We start from the raw sequence: 25369 nt of genomic DNA, 5'->3' as shown, positions 1-25369 counted from the left end.
CAAGATCCAGGTAGTAATACCCGTTGTATTATATAAACACGTGAGTACCCAAAGTAATAAGTAATGAAAATGATAGACCGGGAATTAAATAGCACCTTTGGTTTCAGGAGAGAGGTTTATAGAGTACTACCGACTCCGAGATTAGAAATGTTTAGACAAAGTCCGCTTAATGCTCTGGCCACACAGAGGCGGTAGCGGGAGCGTTGCGGACCCGGGAATTGTTGTAATGTTTATTTATTTATTAATTAAACTTTATTGACCACAACACATAATACAAAAGGCGGAATTAATGCTAAAAGCATTTTCTACCAGTCAACCTTTGAGGAAAACGAAATTCACGAATGCGGCAAATGAAACAAAATATTAAATTCATAATGTATTAATAACATAAATGTAATAAATATATTAATAATATATATATATATATATATATATATATATATAACAAACAAACCTAATATATACATATCCATACACATAATACATATATACATATTTATATATGATACATACGATAATAATGATGATTATTATAGCTGTGACAAACAACTTAAAAGATGCTCATAAACTTTTTGAAAGAGAATAAACTAGGAGACTTTCTGATGGAGTCCGGGAGAGTATTCCAGAGACGTGTTGAATGAAGATTGAAGGAATCAGACATGAAGCCAGAAGGGAAGATAGATACAGAGTATGAAAGAGAGTTAATGGATCGAAGGGGGCGGTCATGAGAGTTTTTATTTAAATTTTTTTTATAAAATGTAAGTGCGCATTTGACCTCCGTCTCACCTGAAGGAAAGTGACGATGAGGTCGACGATGGAGCATGCACATCTAAATAATGCCTATTCACTCGTCTTGAAAAGGCCCGAGTTATAAAGTTCGGGGAACAAGTTTGCAAGGGAATTTCACTCCATAGCCCTTCATAAATGTGGAAGCGTAACGCGTCGTGCCAATCTTTGGAATGTTCACAGAGTATTCCAGATGGTGAGGATTGAAAATAATGAAAAGCAGCGTGCAAGTAGTCTCTTCTGCCTGCGTTGACGGAAAGGGAGCCATTTAAGTTTAGTCCCGTAAGAGGAAACGTCATCAAATTTGCGAATAATGTTCGAGTTGATATGCATCCTGCCACATTGAAACCGGGTGGTGGGTTAGCGCGGTCCGGGGCCGAACGCTTGGACAAACAAAAGCGGGCCGGGCCCGGGCGGGGCGGGTGCTGTTACGAAGCTGTATTTCATTGAGTTCTATGTAACCGTCCACACAGAGCAGCATGGCCCGCAGGCGGACAGTCCGTGTTCGGACCGTACGCACAGCTGTGAGACCAGCCTTAGAATTTCAAGAACCTTACACTAACATTCTACTAGTTCTACAGTCAGTTATAAAGGACTTAACATACAAGGATCATGTATTACATACGACGACAATTATCTCAGTTAGTAGAGCGACGGTACGTTACACCGGGGTCGCCGGTTCATGTCTTGTCGGGTCGAAGGAATGTTTGTTTGTGTTCGATCATTGTATTAATAATTATAACAAACTATTGGAGTTGTTTTACTAAAATATATGAGTAGAATACCACGGTGGTCAAACATCGTGAAATTCAATTCATTTATAATAATCATCAATAATAACTGTTGTTAACCGATTTCAAAAAGGAGGAGGTGCTCAATTACTCCAGCATTTATGAACCGATTTTGATGATTCTTTTCTGTTGGAAAGGTATTGGTTCCATTTAAATTTGAAGAAAATATTCCATATGTAAGGGTGGCAAGCTAGGGAGTGAACCGAGAACCGATTTCAATACAACTTGGCAAATAGATGTAATTCCAAGGAATTATTAAGGTAGGTTTATTTTTTCATAAAAAAGTTATAATTTTTATACACGATCCTTGAATGTCAAGTCCTTCAAGACTGGTCGTAGAACCAATGTGTTCGTCCATCCAAGTTAACTTGACACTCAACTAAATTGCATGTTTTGTTTCGGTGCTCAAATTAAATGCCCTTATTCATAGCGCAATTCTCGCAAAAACCCGTATTCAAATGGCGTATAATCCATTTTCCTGCATTCGCTGCCAGAGTTCGTTATAAGCGAGGCCATTTGCTCGCTTGCCCAATCGCATCACCCAGAAAATTACAAGTGGAGACATAGCTTGCATAATCCCTTAATTAATAACCGCCCCCGCAATCACTGCTTGCTTCAGATTCGAAATTAAACATTCAATTCATCCAAATGATACAGTGTGATAAGAAATATGATGTAATAACAATTGCGTTTTTGAGTTTCAAAGGGTTTTGTTCAGATATTGTTTGGTTTTCTTTTAAGGTGAGGCCAGACAAGCGTGATTTTGTGAGTTGTGAATCGCGTTTTTTGACTCTAGTATATTATAATTATTAATACAAAGATCGAACACTCAGAAAACACACTCAGAAAAAAATCCTTCGATCCGGTCGGATTCGAACCGACGTCTTCTTGCATAACGTGCCAGACGCTATACCAAGTAAGCCACGGAACGAACCAACGGACCTCACAAATTTTTCTATGTGCTTGCGTCGTGTCTTTGTACTTGGTCTTTCAACGACTTTTTAGTCATAGCGCCATCTATGAGAAATCTATTACAGATTTATCACCCAGTTAGTACCTTTACAGCTACCAGTCCTGGCGCGAGATGTCGCTATTCACTGTATAAATTAAATTTTTATTGAATTGATATTCAATTATTTATCTCGTATATTGTTCCACTGAAATTCGGTTTGGGTGCTAAAGGAACGTAATTTGATCAATTTTAAGCGTTTGTACGGGTGTGTCATATAATGTTACCCTTTAAAAATAAAGTGCATTTGTGAAGCATAAGATAATGCTAGACTTGTCTTACCTACTTGGTGCTTGGTGTAACGGGCTGGTGTTCGCAACTCGACGTGCCACCCAAGATCAATCAAAATCAAAAGAAATTCCTCTACACTGCAAAATGAATCATCCAATAAAAAGTGATTCCGATGGAGGATGGACCGATTGCTATATTAAAAAAGTTTTTATTTTTTTTTACAAAATGACATTTTCTTTTTTAATATTTATTTGGCTGTATGTTGAAAATGTTTTGGTATCGGGCAGCATGTTTGCTAAGTTCCTCCATTTGACAGATGAGAGCGCGTGCCTAAATTACGTTTTTTTTATTGTTTACATTACGGGCGGCGTTATGGCACTTATAATATAAACACTCGAAACTCGAGAACCTATTAGCTACCGTAAAAAGAATAACACGGGCGATAAGAACACTTAAGTGGCTTTTGCTTACATTACAGTTATGGTTGTAAATTGACGACTTTATTTTCTAGCTCCCGAGCACATTGGACACTTCTGCGAAATTTTCATAGTATTTTACGCTTTAACTCAACCACGTTGTATATTCACTTTATCAGGAAACAAAATACATATAAAGATGACAAGCATTTCAATAACTGTCGATTAACTCTAGAATCACGTGAAAATAATGTGTAACTATTTTTAAAATACATTAAAAACATTCGCGGGTAGCGGCGAAAATTTGCGAAAATGGCGTAAAAAAACTGTAAGTCGTGAGAAAGAAAATTGAAGAATTCTGTCAAAACTAAATCCTATAAAAATAATGGAACTACCTAAAAGAGGTTTTAATACAACCTATATTAAATAAAGTTTTAAGTTTGTGCATTGACTTACAATTATATGGACGTCGGGTTCGAGCTAAAAAGTGTCCGAACTTATAGGGCGCTAAAATCGTATACAGAGCGTCATTCACGCTTTAGTCTTCGTTTGTTCGACTGGCAGCGAAGCAAGCAAAATTAGACAGTACTGCGATGACATTACAATTTAAATTCAACGTTTTAGCTTTTTCATATTCCTTTACATGTCACTACGTTTAAATAGGTTGACTTGGGACATTTTTCTCGTGGTTTTTGTATTACTCGTAGAGCCGTCGTCCATTTATTTGTAAGTCAATGAGTTTGAGTGATATTTGGCTCCAAAAAGTCTTTTATTAATGCATAAGTTTTTTTTATAGGACAATGACAAGGTGCAATGAACTTCGCTTAAATTGTAATTCCAATAAGATATCGAATGCTAATGTTTTAACACCATCACAAAAATCACATCCTGACGATCATTTTGATAGGTAATAACTACAGACATTAATTAATAATGTCATCTATCACAATTACAGTCTTCATCAAACACTAAACGTCAACAATCGCGCCACAAGCATTTTTTTCACATTTTTTACTGTTTTATCGACACATCGTACATTTTTCTTTTTTATAAGTTTATAGAGTATTAAACTGTGAAATATTACTAAAAATTTCGTATTAATACGTGTGGTAACACTAAAGTTATCGGTAAAACTATACGGAATTTGTTTAGGTACTGAACTAAATGTAAACAATCTTGATACATCTTTTTATTGAAACATACACTTAATAAATCAACAGGTATAAAAATAGGCATGCAATTTCATATGAAGCTAAGTATTTGTATTTGATTATGTTGATTTCGCTCAATAATAAAAGTGAAAATGGGATATGATGAGGACGGCAGAATAATAGTTACTACGTAACAGATACATTGCTCTCATATTATAATCGAAACTAATCTAAAATATCTACCCTATAATAGCCTACTAAATCTGACTAATGGAACCTAAGGAACCTTAAGGAACCTTCTGAACCTAAGCACGCGCTCAGAAAGGTGAAAATAACGTTGTCCGCTGTGTGCGTCGAGTTGCGGTTGATGCGCTAGGGTTGTTACAAGATTTGTAATTTAATTGGAAGACCTATCTGAGACTTTGAAGTGACAGGTTTTTATTTAGTATTAAATAATTATACCTATATAAGATAGTGATTGAGAGTGATATATGTGGGATTGCTAGATTTGAACGCATGCATTAGTATAATTTATGCAATGGGTGAACTTACCTTAATGAAGAAGTGAAAGGGAATGACTGAGCAGAGAGATGCATGATTTGAAATATGGAATAGTAGACGAACGCGATGGGTTTTATATTTTGATAAATATGGAAGACGCACGACGGAGCAGGAAGAATAAATAATTTTAGACCTTATCCCTTCTTTGATTATCCCAAAACTTTTGGAGGCTCGTCACGGATTTATATTGCGACGATTTTTATTACAAAACATACCGTACGACTATCAGCTGTGCATGAAACACCTTCAGAGCGCTTGCACTGCCGGCGATACACTCATCGGTAGTCACTTATCGCGTGACCTCGAGCGAGTGACGGATGGTTGGGGCGTCACAAATTCGAAATTTAAAAAGACGTAATTTAGTTTACATCACGCCTCGCCTTTCTTAAAATAATGTCAACATTTCAGAGCTACTTTGAGAAAAGATCAGTGGAAAATGAATAATAATAATAATAATAATAACGCACATACTCAACATAGCCCCGCACTAGGGAAACCCTGTTTCGCGGGTGCTATGGACACACACATAGACAACCACAAATTACACCCAAACTCACGAGAGAAATAAATGTAGGCCATATAAATATTTCTCCCGGTCCGGGAATCGAACCTGGGACCTCTGCGTGGCAGTCCGGCATGGTAATCGTTCGGCCACGGAGGCAGTCAGAATTAAGCAGTGCAAGCAAATATGAACCTCAGAAATACGGTAAAACGGCGAAAATTGAATTTACGCACGGCGCGGAAACTTTGTGTCAGAAGTTATCCGCCGGCAAATTATATAAATTATTGCAACTTGTCTGTTCGCACGGCTGTGCAGATGAAAATAGTCACTTTATAAACTGGAAATCTTTTAGGTCAGCGTGTTTTCAGTTTAACACATCAAAAAAGACATCCAATACTGGACATATCGCTCCAGTCGTAGTAGAGTTGCTTGTGAAAGCGTTCATCCAACTCCCAACTTACCTATTTCTGCTGACGAGCAGTAATATCAGTATTACTGCTTTTCGGTTCTGAAAGGAAGGGGTGTTGATGAAGTTTACTAAATTCATAAAAACACAAAAGTTATAAGCTTCGAATCACACGACAAACTTTTATTAGTGGGAAATTAAAACAAGAATGAACGTAATGACAATCGACTAATTTTTTTTTTCAATTTTGACCTAAAATAAAAAAGTAAAAAACAAACCCATCTGAATTGTGTGTATGACGAGATTATTCGGACATTTCGACTCATCCGTAGAACAAAGACCTATGTGCAACACTGCTTATTCTCAGGACACTACACTTCTAACGTTGTTCTTCGCTGTAGATAACAGATCAACCGTTGTTCGATTTTATATTTCCGAAACGAAATAACATATAAAAATTCTGAATAACCCTTTAGATACGCCTTAGTTTGAATAACGAAATTATGTATTTATCGACTCTTCGCTGTATAATCTCAAATTGGACTCTGTTCTTCGGATGAGTCGATTTGTGAACCAATTCCGATGATTCTTTTTTTTTTATTGGAAAATAGTACCTCAGTACTAATGATGTAATGAGATCACTATTCAAATTTGAAAAAAATATTCCACAATGGTAGCAAATTAGTGGATGTATCTGGTTTGTTGGAGTTTACCCACTGATTTGGCTCTATTGATTCGTTTTCCACATTGACTTACAATTATATGGACGTCGGGTCCGCGCTAAAAAGTGTCCGAAATTATAGGGCGTTAAAATCGTATACAGAGCGTCATTTACGCTTTAGTCTTCGTTTGTTCGACTGACAGCGAAGCAAGCAAAATTAGACAGTACTGCGATGACATTACAATTTAAATTCAACGTTTTAGCTTTTTCATATTCCTGTACATGTCAGTACGTTTAAATAGGTTGACTTGGGACATTTTTTCGTGGTTTTTGTATTAGACCCGTCGTCCTTTTATTTGTAAGTCAATGGTTTTCCACATGCGTTTTAGTTACAGTTGAGGATACTGCGGCAACGAACAAAGGATATGCAAATTTTTGAAGAAAAGTTATAATTATATGCCAAATAATTATAATTATTACCTTCACTATGTATCAACTGTATCCATCATATCAAGTTTATCTGATATCATGTACCTTCGTTTCTATGACATAAATTGTTTCAGAATCGGTTATGCGCTATCGAATCGTATTAGAAACGTTAATTATTTGAATCTATACGTCGAATGTGATTACTTTGACGTCGTTATTTTATTACTCTATAGTCGTATCCTAAAGTACAAAGTTACTGAAATTAAAAAAAAAATGGATTGTATATACAAATTTCGCAAACTGATTTCAATTACATTTCCTCCATATTGACACATTAGCTTTTATCTATCCAAAATTATGAGGAGACTGAGCAGCTTCTTCTTATCCTCAAATAAAACATCTCTCATTTAATTGTTCCCAAGTCGTAGAGAACTACGTACTACGTACTTAGTGTTAAACCTTGAGAGGGATTTTTTAAATACTAAGTTTAGTTCACTAGTACCTTTATTATTCTAAATCAGGAATATTCCACTAACTTTTTTATATATTTTATCCTTTGTCACAACCTCTGTGCCACAACTAAATTGCTCAACTGCAGAGTGGAAGCCTGGTGACTCGTAATTCAGGTTTTTCTATACCTATCTCGGGCACCAGTCTCTCACAAAACAGTCGGACCAATTTTTAGTCTTGTATTTAACCTTAAGTTCCTTACTCTTAAGCCTGTTTTGTGATTGAGAAATAAATAAAACTTCATTCAAACTTCATTCATTCATTCTATTCTTAAAGTAATAATAATAACGCACACACTCATAGCCCCGCACTAGAGAAACCCTGTGTCGCGGGTGCCAGGGACATACACATAGACAACGACAAATTACACCCAAACTCACGAGAGAAATAAATGTAGGCCATACAAATATTTCTCTCAGCCCGGGAATCGAACCCGGGACCTCTGCGTGTCAGTCCAGCATGGTAACCGTTCGAATGCATCCAATTTAACATCCTTGACAAGAAATTTTAATATAAATAAATATAAAGTTTTGCCGTCTCCTGAATAATTACTCTTTATAAGATAAGAGTTAGAGAAAGTAAGACTATTATAAAACTTATAACTTTAACATTTAAGTCCAAATTCAGTTGAGAAACGACAAAAGGAATAGTTTAATAAAGGAAATCCAGTAGATTAAATTACCACAATGCGCAGAAAGTTTAAATCAAAGTTGATGACCGCGGGTAAATTAGACAAACTGAATGCACTCAAGGATTTTGTTTGCGACGGAGATACAGTAAAATAGAACTGTTGTTGCTTGTACAGTTCAAGATTAAGATTGAAATCAGGTTAAATATGAGATTTAATATTGGAATATGAGTATCATGTTATAATAAAACATTAAGTTACAGGCACAGACTTATCAACTTATCGACCGTGAACTCACAATCGGTACTGTCTCAATTTTGACAACTTAACGGTATGAAGAAAAAAATTGTTTGCGTCATTTTATAGCAATCAAAATACGTCACACTACGTATTATTTAATAAACCAGATGCTACATAAATGATTTTTTCTTCATCCTGTAAAGTTGTCAATATTGAGATAGCACCGGTTGCCAGTTCACAGACGTTATGTTTCAGAGTAACAGCTGCAGTGGCAGCGCCCCTCAGATCTTTGCGATTTAAGTTCTACTGAAATGCGAAAAATGGATTATACACGTATACAAATTTTGCACGCTGATTTTACTTCATATTTACATACATATATCATACATCATCATATTTAGAATAGAATAGAATGGAAATTTATTACAACGCCACAACATATAGACACAAAATTAAAAAATATATATTGATACCACTTAGACAAGCAAAACACCATTGATAAGCAATTTAAAATAAATAGAAAATTTTGCTCCAGAATAATGACTCTTTTCAAGATATGATTTTGAGAAAGTAAAATGCCCCGTGTACATTACAATAAAAATACTGCATTTAAATCTTTGACTTACAATTATATGGACGTCGGGTCCGCGCTAAAAGTGTCCGAACTTATAGGGCGTTAAAATCGTATACAGAGCGTCATTCACGCTTTAGTCTTCGTTTGTTCGACTGACAGCGAAGCAAGCAAAATTAGACAGTACTGCGATGACATTACAATTTAAGTTTAACGTTTTTGCTTATTCATATTCCTTTACATGTCACTACGTTTAAATAGGTTGACTTTGGACATTTTTTTCGTGGTTTTTATATTAGACCCGTCGTCCATATAATTGTAAGTCAATGATTTAAATACAATATTTAATTGATTCCGTGGTCGAACGGATTGCCACGCAGTGGGCCCAGGTTCGATTCCCAGGCCGGGGTAAATATTTGTATGGCCTACATTTATTTCTCTCATGAGTTCGGGTGTAATTTGTAATGGTTTGTGTGTGTCCATGGTACTCACGATACAGGGTTTCCCTAGTGAGGCGCTACGTTGAGTGTGTGCGTTATTATTATTAAAATTTAACGTAGGCGAATAAAATATCTTTTTCAACTTCTTTTATGTAAAAAAAATTAATGCCATTGTATATAAAATTTAAAATAACGGATCTGAATCCATTCCGTATAGATTTCTGTTAAAAACTTTAAATTTTAACTTCGTAAAAAAGTTTAAATTCGAGGTATAATTAATACTCGTATATTACAATAATTAAGACACAGCAGCGGAGCAAATTTAGTCGTTATTCCTTAAATTGTAAAGGTGACTTTCGAAGGTAGGTGAGGGTGTAAATTTGGCCGTTGTCCAAGCCTACAGGCTTCCAGTTGGCAGAGATATCAAAGCCATTCATATTCGTTGTAAAGAACAGATAGTGTTTTGTTCTCTTCTACCTGCATCTCAGCATGGTCTGTGGGATTTTGAATAGCTCACGATTTTGATTGCCATTGAAGTTCGGACATGTGCCAAAGTGATTTGTAGGTACTGGGGATCGATTCAGGAACTTACGATAACTCAGTTGTCGACCGATTTCTTTTTATTTTTATTCATAACACCCGAATCGAACGTCGAACTCTCGTATTCGAAACCGAACCGAAATACCGTCTCTCCCATACGATTACTCGAACTTCTCGACCGGTAAAGGCTACAAACGTTTTTCAGAACGGGTCGTTTTCAGATAACCTCAAAAATGTGTCGCTTTGAATAACTTTTATATTTTTACACGAATGCTAAGCATTATTTATTTGATATAATTGCTTGTTTTCTTAGTCTGTGTTACACATAAAAAGCCTAATTTACTACGCCAAAGTAATAGATGAAAATTAAAAAGTGGGTAATTTCTCATTCATGGGAGCCGATTTCACGTCACCCTAATTTGAAGAAAAGAAGGAAAGTAATTAAATACTCGTGGAAATCTCAATATTTCCCATCGAGGATAAACTCTAATAACTTTCACGTCGAATACATACCGTATTTCTTTCAAATTTATTATAAACAAATACGTTTTTTAAAGAATGCAAAATGTGTTTCAAGTTTTCTTATCATTAGTGTCAATTTAACTAAAAGCCTCCTAATAACAAAAGTTCATACCGCATTACCTTCACCCTTCGCACACGTGAGAAGGGGCTACTGTCGGATTGGAGTGTACACAGTGAAGTAACCTGTGCATGTTCATTTTAGCAAAAAAACCTACTTAAATACCAATTTCAGCGCCAGTGACTAAATCATTCTCATTCATTTAAAGCAATCTATCTAAATAAGTATTAAGTAATAGTATTATAAACTTTATTGTACATCAATTAGACAACTTTAAAATCCACGTTCTTTTATAACGGTCCAACATATTTTACGACCTTCACAACTATAAATTTATCCAAATATCATTCTTGTCTACTTTTAAGTCAAATAGTTGCTTTAAGCTAAACATTTACTTTAAATATAATAATTAGATGGTGATAATGGTGGTGATGATGATGATGATGTAAATGGTGATGATGCTGATGGTAATGGTGATCACGATGATAATATATTTATGTACATACAATAAAGTTTATATGAAATTAACAAAATACTTATTTAAATTTATTTGTTTATTACATACAGATAAATAGATGGCCTTACACGGATGAGAAGGATTTTGATACAAGAAGTATATATAAAAAAAATTGTTACATGTTAAATGTAGTTTTGTAAAAGATAAAATGTGTGTTGTAATAATAATTTCTCATTACCCTGTCGTCTTTCTCATTTATGTTTATGAGAAAATCATTCGTGTTCCTGCAATCTCATTCGTGTGACCGAAAATACAGTTTTTTGTTGTATTTCACTTAAATATTTCTGTGATTTAATAATTATTGGCATTGTTTGAACTTATTTGTACGTTTAAGATCTTAAAACCAAAAGAAAAAAGGGTTTTTACAAAAATCACTCAAAAAGTGCCATGGAAATACGGAAAGTGCCATGGAAATTCACCCGAACACTGTTACCGAACGTCCTATTTTTTGCAGAAGCAAGAATGCAATATGGAAATCTCTTATCAAATTAAATAAAGTTTGGATTTTGTTCAATCTTATTAGTTATTTTAAGGCAAGACTAATGCATTCCTATATTTTAGGCTTTTATGGTCTTAAAAATATATATAAAAGGATTTTATTTTTTCTTATAATCTATTTAGTGTTTAGTGAATAGTTTGGAATAAGCCCTTCGATTCGAGAGTGATATCCAATTGAATGATTCCGTTACAATATCGAAGAGAGTTCTGAATCGGGCTCCAGGTTAGGTGTATAGTGGTCAATTCTCATTATAGCGTATGAGCCCAGGACTAACTCTGTAGATAAATAGAAAATATACTTAATCAACCCATTCATATGTTCCACTGCAGGGTGTGAGTCTCCTCTCAGGCGAGGGTTAAGGCCATAGTCAGCCACGTGGCTGTTTGTTTGTTTGTAAGCGCCATCTAGTTGATTTGTTTGTTATCACAAGAAATCAGGGTAGTCCGCTGGTATAGCGTCTGGCGCGGTATGCTCGAAGACGTCCATTCGAATCCGGCCGGATTGAAGGATTTTTTTCTGAGTGTTCGATCTTTGTGTTTATAATTATAACAAAAGTAGAGGAGTAATTTCACATAAAAATAATTGAATATCAAATTTAAAAAAGTTATTACAGTGATTAGCGACATCTCTAGCCAAGGCTGGTAGCTGTAAAGGTATCTAACTGGGTGACGAAATACTTTCATAAAATTGCAGTTAGTCAATGTAAAACTAATTAGTTACAAAAATAGCTATTTTGTACCTACTCGTCGAGATATCTGGCGTACTAAACCGGAGTACGCTGTCTTGTACCGCGCTTAGCAGTCGTCTTGGCTATACTAGACTTCCATTTTTCACTTCTTATCCTTACAGTAACCTACGACAATTCAGAGACTTCCCATTCCTATGTGTAGGGACATGAAAAAAGTATCGATACTTTTTGGTATCGAGTACTTTTCCTTCCGATACCAATACTTTTGTACTCGATACTGTCAGGTATCAGTACTTTTTACAAGTATCGTATCGTTTTGAATACTTCCTATCTAGGACACCATAACGCATTGGCCTCTTTATAAGAATGAGAATGAAGAAAAATAATTAGAAACATTTGAATTAACATACCTGACAAACATTATATTTGAGTACCTCGCAATTCCGGCAAAGTTTGTTCTTTCTTCAGAACGTTTGTTCTCAAAAGCAGGCAATACAATATTAAAAACGAGAAACAGACTGTTACCAAATAGGTTTTGTTTTTAACTGATTATACAAAGGAGGAGTGGAAAATTTAAGTAAAACTAATTACTAAATTTGAGTAACGGTTGATTGAATTGATCAATTGATCAATTGATATCTGAATCTCTGAATTGGTATCTTATTATATATTTTAATTAAAAATAATTAATCAAATAACAGATTTATTAATTCATGTGTTTTATTCAGAATTTAAATAGGGAAAATTTGCTGAACAAAAGTATTCCTATACCTTGAAGTATCGATATTTTGTTTTGATACTTTTATGAGTACGATACTTTTTATACTCACGAGTATCGATACTTTTGATTCTATGCTGCGTTCCTACACATAGGCTATCCTGGTAATAACGGCGTCTGAGGGATAATTAGCACATGTGGTGGGAGTTTTACTTTTAAGCGTCACTATATCGACAGGAGACGGTTACTTTGTATTTAAAAGTATTTTTTTTATTTAATTCAGGCCACATGATCCATGTAAAATATACCTTAGGGACTAACATACTCTATATAACTAATATACACGAATTGCAATTGTCGGCGACGTGTGGCGCATTCTGGTGTCAGGTAACCGGCCGATATACTTCGGCCAAAACTATTCCTTCATAAAGCTCGACAGATGTCCAGTCGGCACCCTAACCACCTAAGTAAATAAGTGCGCATTTGATCTCTATCTCACCTGCTGGAAAGAGACGATGGGGTCGACGATGTGGCATGCACGCTTAAATACAGTACAAGAACAGCGAAAAGACGTTGTTCTTTTCGCTACCGTACTGACTGCTGACGTGAAAAGCACGTCTTTTTCGCTTTTATTACATGGATGTAAAGTTTTTTTCTGACCAGTTGCGATTCCGCGTCCATATGTGTTGACTCCTTTTTTCCAGACGAAGTGATAGATGGTCTTTCAGAGTCACTTTGGGTTGCGCTGGTTGGCCAATTATGGTAGCGATAATATGTCATACCGTGATAATTACTCATAATCGTTTGTTTTAGTTTATGTTGTGTACGTTTCGTGGTTTTAGGATTACTTCGTAAAAAAAAGGTGAATGATTGTCTAGTTTTCTTCTTTCGAATTGCCAGTAGGTATTGTTTCACCGTTGGGTGGAATAAAAAAGTCCCAAATTTCCAGATTCAAATTTCTTCGGTCAATGGTTAAAAGTTTCTTTCGTTTACAGAGTACATCATCCACCCGCGAGCCGAAGCGTGGCTGGCCAGCTGTTCGAGCATGGTGCGTTGCGTGGTGGCACTCCGGGAGGGAAGACCTGGAGGACACCGAGCCGGAGGAAGAGCCCTCCGACCCCGGGTATACCACGCCTGTCTCTGTGGAGACACCACTTACGAGTTCTGTGTCCAGGTAAACCTTGCAAAAACTGTGAATACTTATTTGTAGTCCTGTAAAAACTCGTCGAATATATATTTTTTACAATTATATTAGTGTGTCGGGAAAATGCCCTAAGAGCAAAGATATATAGGTATACAGCCAGGGGGATGATCATTCCAAAAAGTTAATTTTAATTCAAGTAGTATATTTTTTCTACAAGATATTCAAAGACACTTATAGCCTTACTAGATGTTTTGTTGTAACAGATGTCCATCACTAAACGTCATCAGGGATCCTTACGCTGGACGCGGTGGCTCCAGCGGATCTGGAGCTGATGGAGGGACATCTCCTCTTCGAAGAACCTATGATACTCCCGGCGCCATTCCTGGTGCAGCTCGAGACAGCCGCTCCCTTCCTCCAAACACCCGAATCAACGCTACTACCTCACCAGCACCAAAGTCAGCATCAGCTGACTCTGTCTATACAATCCTCATAAGACTCCCTGATCAGGACACAGAAAGACCAAGCATTAAAATGATCACAGAAGAATCACCTCCAACAATCACAAGAACCCAGTTTCGAACTCCAACGAGAGGGGACTCAGAACTAAACCTTCACCCTTCAGGGCATCCTGCGTTGACGAGAAGAACGTCACATTACCAAGACGTGAGAATTCCCCTCAATGCCAAAATCATTCCAAAACAATTGGCTGGTAAAGGTATAACGTCTAAACAGCCGAAGAAGAAGAAAACGCAAGAAAAGAAGCAAGATACTAAAGCTGCAAAGACATTATCAGCTATCCTCCTCTCGTTTATCCTGACCTGGACGCCTTATAATATTCTAGTGTTGTTAAAGCCTCTAACAGCATGTACTAAATGTATACCAGACGAATTGTGGTCTTTCTTCTACGCTCTTTGCTATATCAACTCAACGATAAATCCAGTTTGCTATGCGCTTTGTAATACTACTTTCAGAAAGACGTACATTAGAATTTTGACGTGTAAATGGCACAACAGAAATAGAGAAGCAATGACTAGAGGCGTTTATAACTAGAAGAATCTCTGTGTGATTTGGTATGAGCTTCGTATGTTGAAGATTTAGAACGGCCCGACAGCATTGACAATCGAGGTCTGATTTTTTTAACGTAGGGTTGGTACCAAATTTATCGATTGCCCAATTTTGGTACCAATTTGCGAATCTTACAGATGACTTATACACGCCAGATTCTCCAATCTTTAGGCTCCTAACATACCTCTTTTATTTTACGCCCATTTAACTTTGATATAAATTTTTTCATCAATCAGAAGTAACACCTTTGTAGTTGCATGGTACATAAATATTCTTTAAAGAAAATTGAATTTAGACATCTTGCTACAGTGTAAAAAAAGTGACATTACCAAAGAAAAGAGACGTGACAATTCATTAATAATAATAGTCTTCTGTAATATTCGCAAAAAAATAAAGAAGCAGTTTAAAATATAAACTAAATTGTATTCTTAAAGAAAACTTTATTCTTTGGTCAAGGACTGTAGTTTTTTTTTGTAAGCAATTTTTAGTGAAGTATTTTCATTTGTGTTAGTGAGTTTACCGTCCCGTCCATTTGTAAAAGCATTTTGTAGGTTTTGTCATTGCAATGTTTCGGATTAAATAATGTTTATTAATACTGAACTTTTACGTGAACAACATAAGTTTAAGTTTTCAACGGACGAATCTGTGATTTTTAAGTTATATAATCCAAAACAATGCAAAATATTTTGGGAGTATTATAATTTAAATTTTTTATTCTCGACGACTTCTCCTGTTATAAGAAGAAGATTAACTTAATTTTATTTTAATTAAAACCGGAAAGTTTGTTAATGCCGAAATATAATTAAGAGTGGTAGAAGTAAACAGTGTCGATGATAGAAATATTATTCTAAATCTGGTAGAAATTGTGAAACCGTTAATACAGGGTCATATTTTACTGGTATACTGCATTCAAACTTCTTATTCTTGATGTTTGGGAAAAACTTGAAGTCTCTGAAATGAATGATTTCTTGTAAGAATTGGTAACTTTACAAAATTGTTTGTTTTAATTTTACTCGTTTTTATGGCAAATTCCTCTAAGAAGAATGACTGAGACACTCTAGAGGTTGTTTGAAACACAATGGTTGTTGTAGAACTAACCTAAAAGAGCTGAAGGTAAACGTACTCGTAAAATGATGTTTCAGACGCACCAGATTCAACCAATAAGATATTTTGAAGACTGCGGCTCAGAATGACGAATTACCAGGTTCTGGTTTAGATCAGAACACTCAGGTGTTTTTGGTGAATTCTGTTGCTCATAGACGGAGTTCCGTTATTCATGATCGAGAAATTAAAATGGTTATCTGGTACATTGCATGAATTTGTTTTTAATAAGTTTAGTTGCAGCCGGAGAGCTCTTTCTTAAATACACATTTGTATGTACACGAACGTAAATCAACTTCTTCTATCTAAAATTACAATCATGGTAAGGCCAGTTAGAATACCTTTACACCATTTTAATATGATCCTGTATAGTAACAATGTCTCTAGTCAAAATTCTTTATGGTGTTCTGATTAAAGTTGAGCTTCTAGGGTTAACGTCGACGAATTTAGGGGAGGGATAATTTTAGCCTGATTTCAGTTAACCCCTTCATTCATTAAGCGTGTGTTTACTTTAATCGGATCGGACTTGGATTTCGGATGATGTACGCATGATTTGTATGCAGGGTTTGGTGTTGCTTACTTTTTTACAGGTAATGAGAAATGTGTCAATGTAAATGCTTCTCTATACATATTTTGGAAGAGTATTCGAAAGATCGACGTCTATGTCTTTAGTCTTTGTTTTATCGTCACCATGTTGGACATAAGCCTTTCCAAGATTAATGAGTTATTTGCCTTTGGAGTTCTGTTCCTCAACACGATTTTGATCTACGGGTCATAGCTATGGCTACAAGGGAATGCTCAATTCACGTTTTCTCTAGTTTGTTTAGTCCATTTCGATGGGTGGATAAATACCAAATGGGTGGATAAAAAAAGAGGGGAGTTATAAGTTTGACACCTTTGTCTATGTATACGTTTGTCTGTCCGTCTGTGGCATCGTAGCTCCCATACGGATGAACATTTCTAGGAGCTATAATTTTTTTTTCTTGAAGGCTAATTTAATTGGGTTCCTACTTATGTTTGATAAACATCTGTTCAGTTGTTTAAAGATCATCAGATCACCAAGATCATCCCACTCATAAAATTTACTTCTACTCTACGATCGATTTGAAGTTTAAAATAGAATACATAGTGGGGAAATGAAAATGCTAAGATAGGCGAGCGGCGTTACAAGACTAGACCACGTCAAAACATCCACATCAGAGGCAGTTTTGAAGTGAGGCCTGTCCCGGCAAAAGTTGCTAGAGAGCCGACTTAGGTGATACGAACATGGTATGCGACGACGGCCTGACATGACAAGGAAATGACTTAAGGACATGACTCCTTGACACGAGTTACCAGCCCTCACATGGATATTCCTTGTTAATAAAGATCTGCAAGAGCAACATTTAAGACCACTGACGACCTAGGATTGACCTGACCAGAGTGACCAGAAGGGCCGACCATAAATAGGAATAAGACCAGGCAAAAGAAGAAGATCGATTTGAAGTTTGTGATACTATGAAAATCCGGTGACGTTACAATAAACTGGTAACCTTGATCGTTAACTGCAACCAGAGCGTCTGCAGGCTACCCAACTCCTTAACCACAGTAGAAGTATCGCATTTGGGCTCATGAAGTTGATCTCGGCGAGTTGTTACCTTATAGATGGTGAATTTTTGGATTGTTTTTTTTGCAGTACACTGTTTTTTACATTTTAATTTATGTGTTATCTGTTAATATGACATAAGTTTCGAAACCTATATCGTGACTGCAGTAAGGGAAAAAAATTCAAGACCGATTAGATTTCTGTAAATTGCCTGTCTATTCCATACTTGCATTCATCATATTATATTTAATTTTACGTTTTCCCATTATTGTCAGTGTTTGTATGATATCTATTAATAGAAACATTGAAAAATGTTTCTGCGTTTCTGTCTTTTATACTTAAAAAATGAATTATAACCAACCGCGTTATATTCATTCTTGCAACTTCTACTTATAATTATGTTGTGATAGTATAGTCTAGTTATTTAATTAATGAAGCTTTTCACGTACAAAATGTTATTATAATTGCCTTTCTCCGATATAGACCAAGATACAAATATTTGTGGTGGAATTAACAATTAGTGTTAAGTTACAGCGTGCAGGATTGTGGGAAAATGGACTCTATTCCATTAATTTAATAACAACGTTGAATATTCATATATAGGTAATAAATACTTTAATTTGTCATGGACGGACGTAATTTACAGTTTTTATGGAAATTAATTAACAATAATATAATATGGCAGACTAATACCTGGTCTAACTAACACTCAGACCAGAACTTAGGTACTACCTTTTAACCCAGAAGTTCATTTCCTACCGGGGATCGCTTAATAGCAGTAGAGCTCCTTATGAATGAGTTCAGTCCAGGGAACTATTGCCAACACTTCTATCGCCAAGCGGTAAGAGTGCGACAGAGAGAGATGCGAGAGAGGGTGCGTGTGTGGGATGAAACTATAGGCACAAGGGACTTGTCAGTTTTATGTATCAGGGTCAGATCTTTGCAATTAAAAGCGGCGGAAATAGGTGTGGTGGTAACTCACATGCTCATGATCTGGTCGACTGATTGCAAGGAAAAAAAGAACAAGACACGTTAACAAGATTCCTTTGAACTTAAATAAAATACAAACTATAATGGTCTTCAATTTTTCTTTATTCCTCCACGTGCGCTAATCATACATCCGAGGTTTATTGTTATAAGTCTACCAAAGCTGCTTGGAGAAAAACCGAGCATGAGCGACGAGTAGCACTGTGTTGTTTGGACTAAGCGGTTCAAACTGTCGTAACTAGTAGAAGTATTTTTTTTCTGGCAATGTATTTATGTATAAAAAGATATACGTCGATCAACGAAGAACGTTCGGTTTTGAAAGCTAAGTAATATAGTATGTCTATCACGATCCGTGATTTTACAGATTTTCTCGTACGGCTAACGACCTCCGAGAGCAACACACTGGCACCGCCCATTTCATATTAATAAACCAATTATCAATGACTAGCATTGCTGCTATTTTTTAATTGGCTTCACATTCGCTATGCGTTGGTAGTATCGTATGGTACGGTATGGTCTAACGGGCTGCTGTCTGCAACTCGACCTCTGGGCGCCTATTTTACATGTGGTGGGTGCAGGATCCTACTCAGGCCACGAGCCCATCCCAGAATATCGGCATCCTCTCCATCCATCTGTAATCCGCCACATTGCATTGATCCGTGCACCGCCATCACGTAGTTACTACAGATACGTTATCCCATGGTGCGGGGGTGTGAATTAATCGATGAAATCACGGACCGTGTCAGGCTGCCTTTACTAAGGCAGCCTGACACGGTCCGTGAATAAATTACAGATACGACAATTGGTAGTGTTAATTTATTCTACAATCCTGTACGCAACTTGCGTGTTTATAACGAATAATACTGTAATATGAGAGAGTTATAAAGCCTTGTTTTTGTCTGCGTAAATGTTGTTCTATGTAAGTCTTATTAGATAAAAATTCTAAGCAATATTCACTACAAATTTCATGTAAGATATTATTATTATTATTAAAACGTTTTATTAATTAAGTGGATAAAAAAAAAATTATATTCAATAACTCTTCGTATTTTGATGGTAATTCCGTTTCATGCCTTTTTAAACCTTATTTCATGAGACATTTAGTCTCTTTCTAAAAATCATACAACGATTTCAAGTTAATCATTTAGGATCCCTTAAATATCTTTAGGATATTCTTATAGCTCACTTTTTATATGACGAAGTTGGTTTGGCGTTCTAGACTCCCGGTCCCGATTTAAACTCCTGGTTGAACCAATTAAGGAAACGAATTTTAAACATAGATGTACTGTGTAGCGATCTTAGAGTTAGGTATGTAATAGAGCACTTAAAATCAAATATCTCACTTCCCTTACTTTATCTGCCTTGGTCGGGTAAAAATTAAGCACAAAAGTAAAACGAACGGTATATAAATAAATTTTAAAAAATATAAAAAAGTGAGATATAAGTTTATTTATTTTAATACTCACGATGTATTCATTTACAACGTTTATATAATATATAAAATATAATATAAAGTTTATCTTGTGTGTCAAAATGTAGTCAAGAAAACGGAATATTATTCATTAAATTCTAAAATAATATATGTATTTTAAAATGGTAATAGAAAAGATTATTGTAAATACATTTAATTCGATATTTCGTAAGTTTATGAATATTTGTATCGACATTATATTATTATTAATAGTGAATATTATATAAAAATATTGTTAATATACAATTAATGGGTGTGTATAATTATAAGAATTTATATAATGTACGTGTATAATATACATCAAATCTATGAGTGTCGTAAAACGTTCCTTTTGTTGTGAATAAGGTTTTATTAACCTTAATATACAAATATGGGGTGAAGCAAAACTGTGGGGTAGCACTTGAAACATTAATCATTACATACAGATTTGGTTATGATTCTTCAAAATTTAATTATACACATTTTTTGTGTATTTTTTCATTCGAATTAAGCTCTATACTACTAAAAAATTGTTTTATAGCTTCTAAAGATGGACGCTACAGTTTTGAAGTACTCTACATATGTAAAAGTAGAGTTAGATTATTATATAAATATCAGACGTAAATATATTAAGCCCTAGAAAGGATTAATGCCGAAATTTTGTACTAAATCACAGGGATTACGCATTAAAATATTTTTTTGACATTTACGTCATACTTTGGAAATCGGATCTGAACAATATTTATTTGGTTTTTTTTTCAAACAAACGGTCAGTCGTGATCATGGGAACTCTAAAGAGCGCGAAATGTTGGTTTGTTTGAAAAAGAAAAAACAAATAAACGTAATTTAGATCCAAAAAAAATTGTTTCGTTGCAAGTTTTTAGGTTTTCACGATTGTTACACAATCGTGAAAACCTAAAAACTTGATATTACATCATACTAACCAAAACTACAGCTTCGAAATGTGGAATCAATAAATATCAAAATTATATACTACTACGTCATATTTGCGGTCATAAATTTTAAAGATGAAATCTCAATAAATTGAAAAATATCAATAACATGCGTAATCCCGTTACATTAACAAATGAAATCATAAAATATTCGTACAAATGCAACATTTAAAATGGAATTAAAATTCAAAATAGCATTGCCAAAAAATCTGCATTTGCTTCAAAAATACACTTTATTAAGTACTTTGTATTTATAATATAAAGACATCGCGTTAGCAAAGATCACATTTGTAAAGTGATACTCGAAAGCATACATAGTTAATAAAAATGGAAGTAAATTAATTTGCTAAAATCGAGGAGTGAGGGTGGTAAAATTAACTGTATGAAAAAAATATTAAACACAAGCGCAACTATTTTGCGTGCTGTAACCTTCACTGGGTTCGCGAAGTAGCAAATTAATTTATTTCCATTTTTATTGACATGGACTTCCGCAAAGTATTTTTTCCATTTTTCTTTTTTTTATAATATAAAAGTGCGCATTTGACCTCCATCTCACCTGATGGAAAGTGACGATGAGGTCGACGATGGAGCATGCACACCTAAATAATGCCTATTCACTCTCGCCTTGAAAAGGCCCAAGTTATAACTTGTTCCCTGAACAAGTCTGCAGGCAGGGAATTCAACTCCATAGCCGTTCGCCATATAAATGTGGAAGCGTAACGCTTCGTGCGAATTTTGATAATATCCATGCCCCGGATGGAAAGGGGAAGGCGGAATTAAATCGTGTAATTCATTCGCACACTCTCCGTGATGTATCCTGTAAAATACCGATAAGCAGGCTACTTTAAGGCGGTGTTCAAGGCTCTGCAGCTTCGCCTCCACTAATTCCGAGTCACCTATAAGCCTCTTGGCACGGTTGTCAATTGAATCCAAAGTGACCAGTTGGTATGTAGCAGAATCATCCCAAAGGTGGCAGCAGTACTCCAAGCATGACCGGATTTGTGCTTGGTATAGCTGAAGCAACTGGAAAGGATGCAAGCTTCTTTGCTGCATTTTGGCCATGGATTCAATGTATCTGCCGAAGTTCAAATTGGACGACAGGTCCATTCCAAGCAGCTGGAGACAGTCGGCTATCGGTATGGATATATCACGAAAAGTCGGAGTCAGCTCAACGGGACTCCGTTTTGTGTAGAATAGACATGCCTGCGTTTTGGTAGCGTTAAAATTGACCAGATTGGCATCGCCTCAACCGGATACTGCCTTGAGCGTCTAATCCAAACGGGTAACCATGGACTCTCGACAAGACTGTATTTCCTCTCCACTGACCCTCGCATTGGTCAAGTACCTATCTATAACTGTGCTGTCATCAGCATACGCAAAGGTTCCTGGAATTAACATATCATTGATATGCAGCAGAAAGACAGTTGCAGATAGTACGGAACCCTGAGGAACTGCATCAATCGCCATATGAACGGAAGAGTAGCCTTCTAAGACCACTCGAATCGAACGTTCGCTCAAGAAATCCGAGATCCAATTGCAAACGCCTGAATCTATTAATTAACATGCATAGTGTTTTCATTTAAACTTTCACGATTTTCACACACTGTTTGATTTTTAATTCGGGACTTAATCACTCTATGATTCCAACGTATTGTAACGTCCATGGTCTGGAAGGGACTGAAGAGGCGTCGAGGTAATTAACCGCTCACGCGATGCGCTCCTCCTATCGCAAAATGGCGGCTATCTGGTTTCGTAAATTAGAAAAGCATTCACTTTAAATATAAGTTTTTATAAATAAAAATTATTATTCTGCATTGCTAAATAAATACCATCCGTACTACCAACAAAAACATCTCAAATAAAATGCAGTAATACACCGCAAATCCTGCACTTAAAAAGCACTAATTAAATTTTTGGTGTACTTGGATAAATATAATGATATTCCGTTTGAGGGGTTCTAACGTTTACCATGAAATTACTCCTTAAAGTATAGTTTATAGACATTTATATTCAGGGTAAACTTAAAAAACGCTACTTACGGTATGTTTTCAATAAATAAACACCGAAATCACCAGCCCAAACAATACCACACACGATTGTCGTGACGTATTTTTGAAGTTGTTTATTTTTTTAAATGACAGACCCAGGCATTAAAAACTTTATGGTTTGCTAGAGTAGTTACCAAAATAGCAATTAATATTAGTTTTTTTTACCTGTTATAACTTCGATATCCGATAAATCGGTATAAAATCATCACCGGCACCTCTAGGTGTGGTATGCGTCTACGGCTGCATGTATCGCGTGAGCGGCTAAAACATGTTTTTATATGTGATTAACTCCCAAATTAAAAATCTAATAATACATATTGTTTCCAAACAAGTTTATAATCAATAATAAATCAAACATAATGAAAATTTCGCTTAAATTATGCTATTTTTGCTATTGAACACTGCAAAAATGATCAACGGACTCTTGGATCCAAGTTGTAATCAATGGTGATCTAGTAGATCAATCTGCTGAATGATAAAGACTCTGAATTAGCCGCTAACTAACCACACTGACGATAAAACTATGAATAATAATTTGACTTTTAATATTCATGTTAAAGATGTTTGCATTTGTACATAACTTTTGATACATATACCAACGTATTGTGGTAAATAATTCTAATTCCTAAAAGTAATGTCGAAGCGCACAGTAAATTAGATTTCATAATATTTGTTTGTAGGTGTCCTTTTGTTATCGTGTAGAGAATAAAGATTTTTAATTCAAGAGAAGTATGATCTTTGGAGGTATAACTTTCCAAATAAAATAAGGTTAAATAAACGAAAATTAAATCCAAACAAAGTAAAGACAAATAATGCGGAAGATAAAGTAGATTGTATTGATTACAATTTTGGGCAGAATTTTTGAACATTAGATTATATTTATCGATATTGAGTGAAAACGGTGCCAAAATACATACTAACTATAGAGTATCTTTGAACGTCAAATATGCATGTTTTAAAGTCCAAATATCATACTTCCTAGAAAAACCTTTTTAAACTAAATTCCTAGATATAGTAGTAGAGAACAGTACAAAGAATATACACCATTTCTGTTTTATAAAACGCTCTTTTAATTTCACTAAATTTTGTATAATATTATTCATAATTTATACAGCATTTGGCTATATATAGTACCTATTGTGAAATGTATCCTGTAAAGGTAAACAACATTTTATTTTGGCCTTAGAAAAGTGACTTTCAAACTTTTATAAATTTCTAAACTACTTACTGTCATCTTAAGATGTAATGAACCATGTGATTAGTCAGTTTGAATTTGGAATTGTTCGACACGTGATATTAAAGTCGCGTGATTGGTGAATATGAAGTTTCGTAAAATTTTTCCCTTTTCGGAATTGGTATATTTCTCAATTTTTTAAATTAACATTCCAAATTCGACATCGCTCTAGACACTCTTAAATACTTAAGTATTGTATTGCTAAGACTTATTAATGTTTTGCTCCTTCATCAATACCTATCATGACAATCCAAAATTTTCGGCTATACTTGGCTTATATTTTTGTTTAAAATTCTTCATAACGCAACATCATTATAATATAGTATTATCAAGTAGATAGTTGAATCACTGTATTTTTGAAACCAAAACATGAAATACTTAATATTATTTTGCAAACGCCAAGGTTGCGATAAATTCTAAAAAATATAATTTAATATTTTGCGAACATATTTTAATGAATTCAAAGATAATATAGAAAGTATATTAAGTATTTTGTTTCTTTAATTACTTCTTTTAATAATTTAATCTATGTAACGGTGACCTTAACTATATAAAATATAAGAGATATGAATTCACCAACTGTTACGGGGTATTTATACTAGGTCGACAGGTCGCATTCGCTTGCCCAACAATGGCCGCAATCTTGAGTAGATTGTACCCAGTGTAAACACTGAGGGCGCGTTTCTATTATGTCGTAACGTTTTATTTATCGTCACATGACTGTCGCGTCTAGCCTGTTCCCATATCACTACTATCTGTCGTGGTGTCGTGGACATTTATTTTATGTTATTGAACGACTGTCGTGTCTAGCTGTTCCCATTAGATCGTGACGACAATTTATCGGTTCACGGCAGCTGCCTTGTCGTTTGCACTTTTTTATCGTGACGTTTTATTTATCGTCAGAAGACTGTCGTTTTAGCTCTTCCCA

At 35.2% G+C, this 25369-nt stretch overlaps 1 protein-coding gene across 1 annotated transcript in view; it reads left to right on the top strand.

Annotated features, from left to right (window-relative positions):
- Positions 1–15068, top strand: part of LOC113229816 (muscarinic acetylcholine receptor DM1-like) — a 53131-nt gene extending 38063 nt beyond the window's left edge. Inside the window, exons 5-6 of the mRNA XM_026463495.1 lie at positions 13870–14048; positions 14282–15068. Of these exons, the coding sequence (XP_026319280.1) occupies positions 13870–14048; positions 14282–15068 (966 nt within the window). The remainder of the gene's footprint in view (positions 1–13869; positions 14049–14281) is intronic.
- The last annotated feature ends 10301 nt before the right edge of the window (positions 15069–25369 follow it).

This window comes from Hyposmocoma kahamanoa, unplaced genomic scaffold, assembly GCF_003589595.1.
Source record: "Hyposmocoma kahamanoa isolate Upper Pololo Valley unplaced genomic scaffold, ASM358959v1 62, whole genome shotgun sequence".
Classification (NCBI taxonomy): Eukaryota; Metazoa; Arthropoda; class Insecta; order Lepidoptera; family Cosmopterigidae; genus Hyposmocoma; species Hyposmocoma kahamanoa.
The sequence above is the reverse complement of the archived record's forward strand: the minus strand, read 5'-3'. Positions and strand labels throughout refer to the sequence as shown.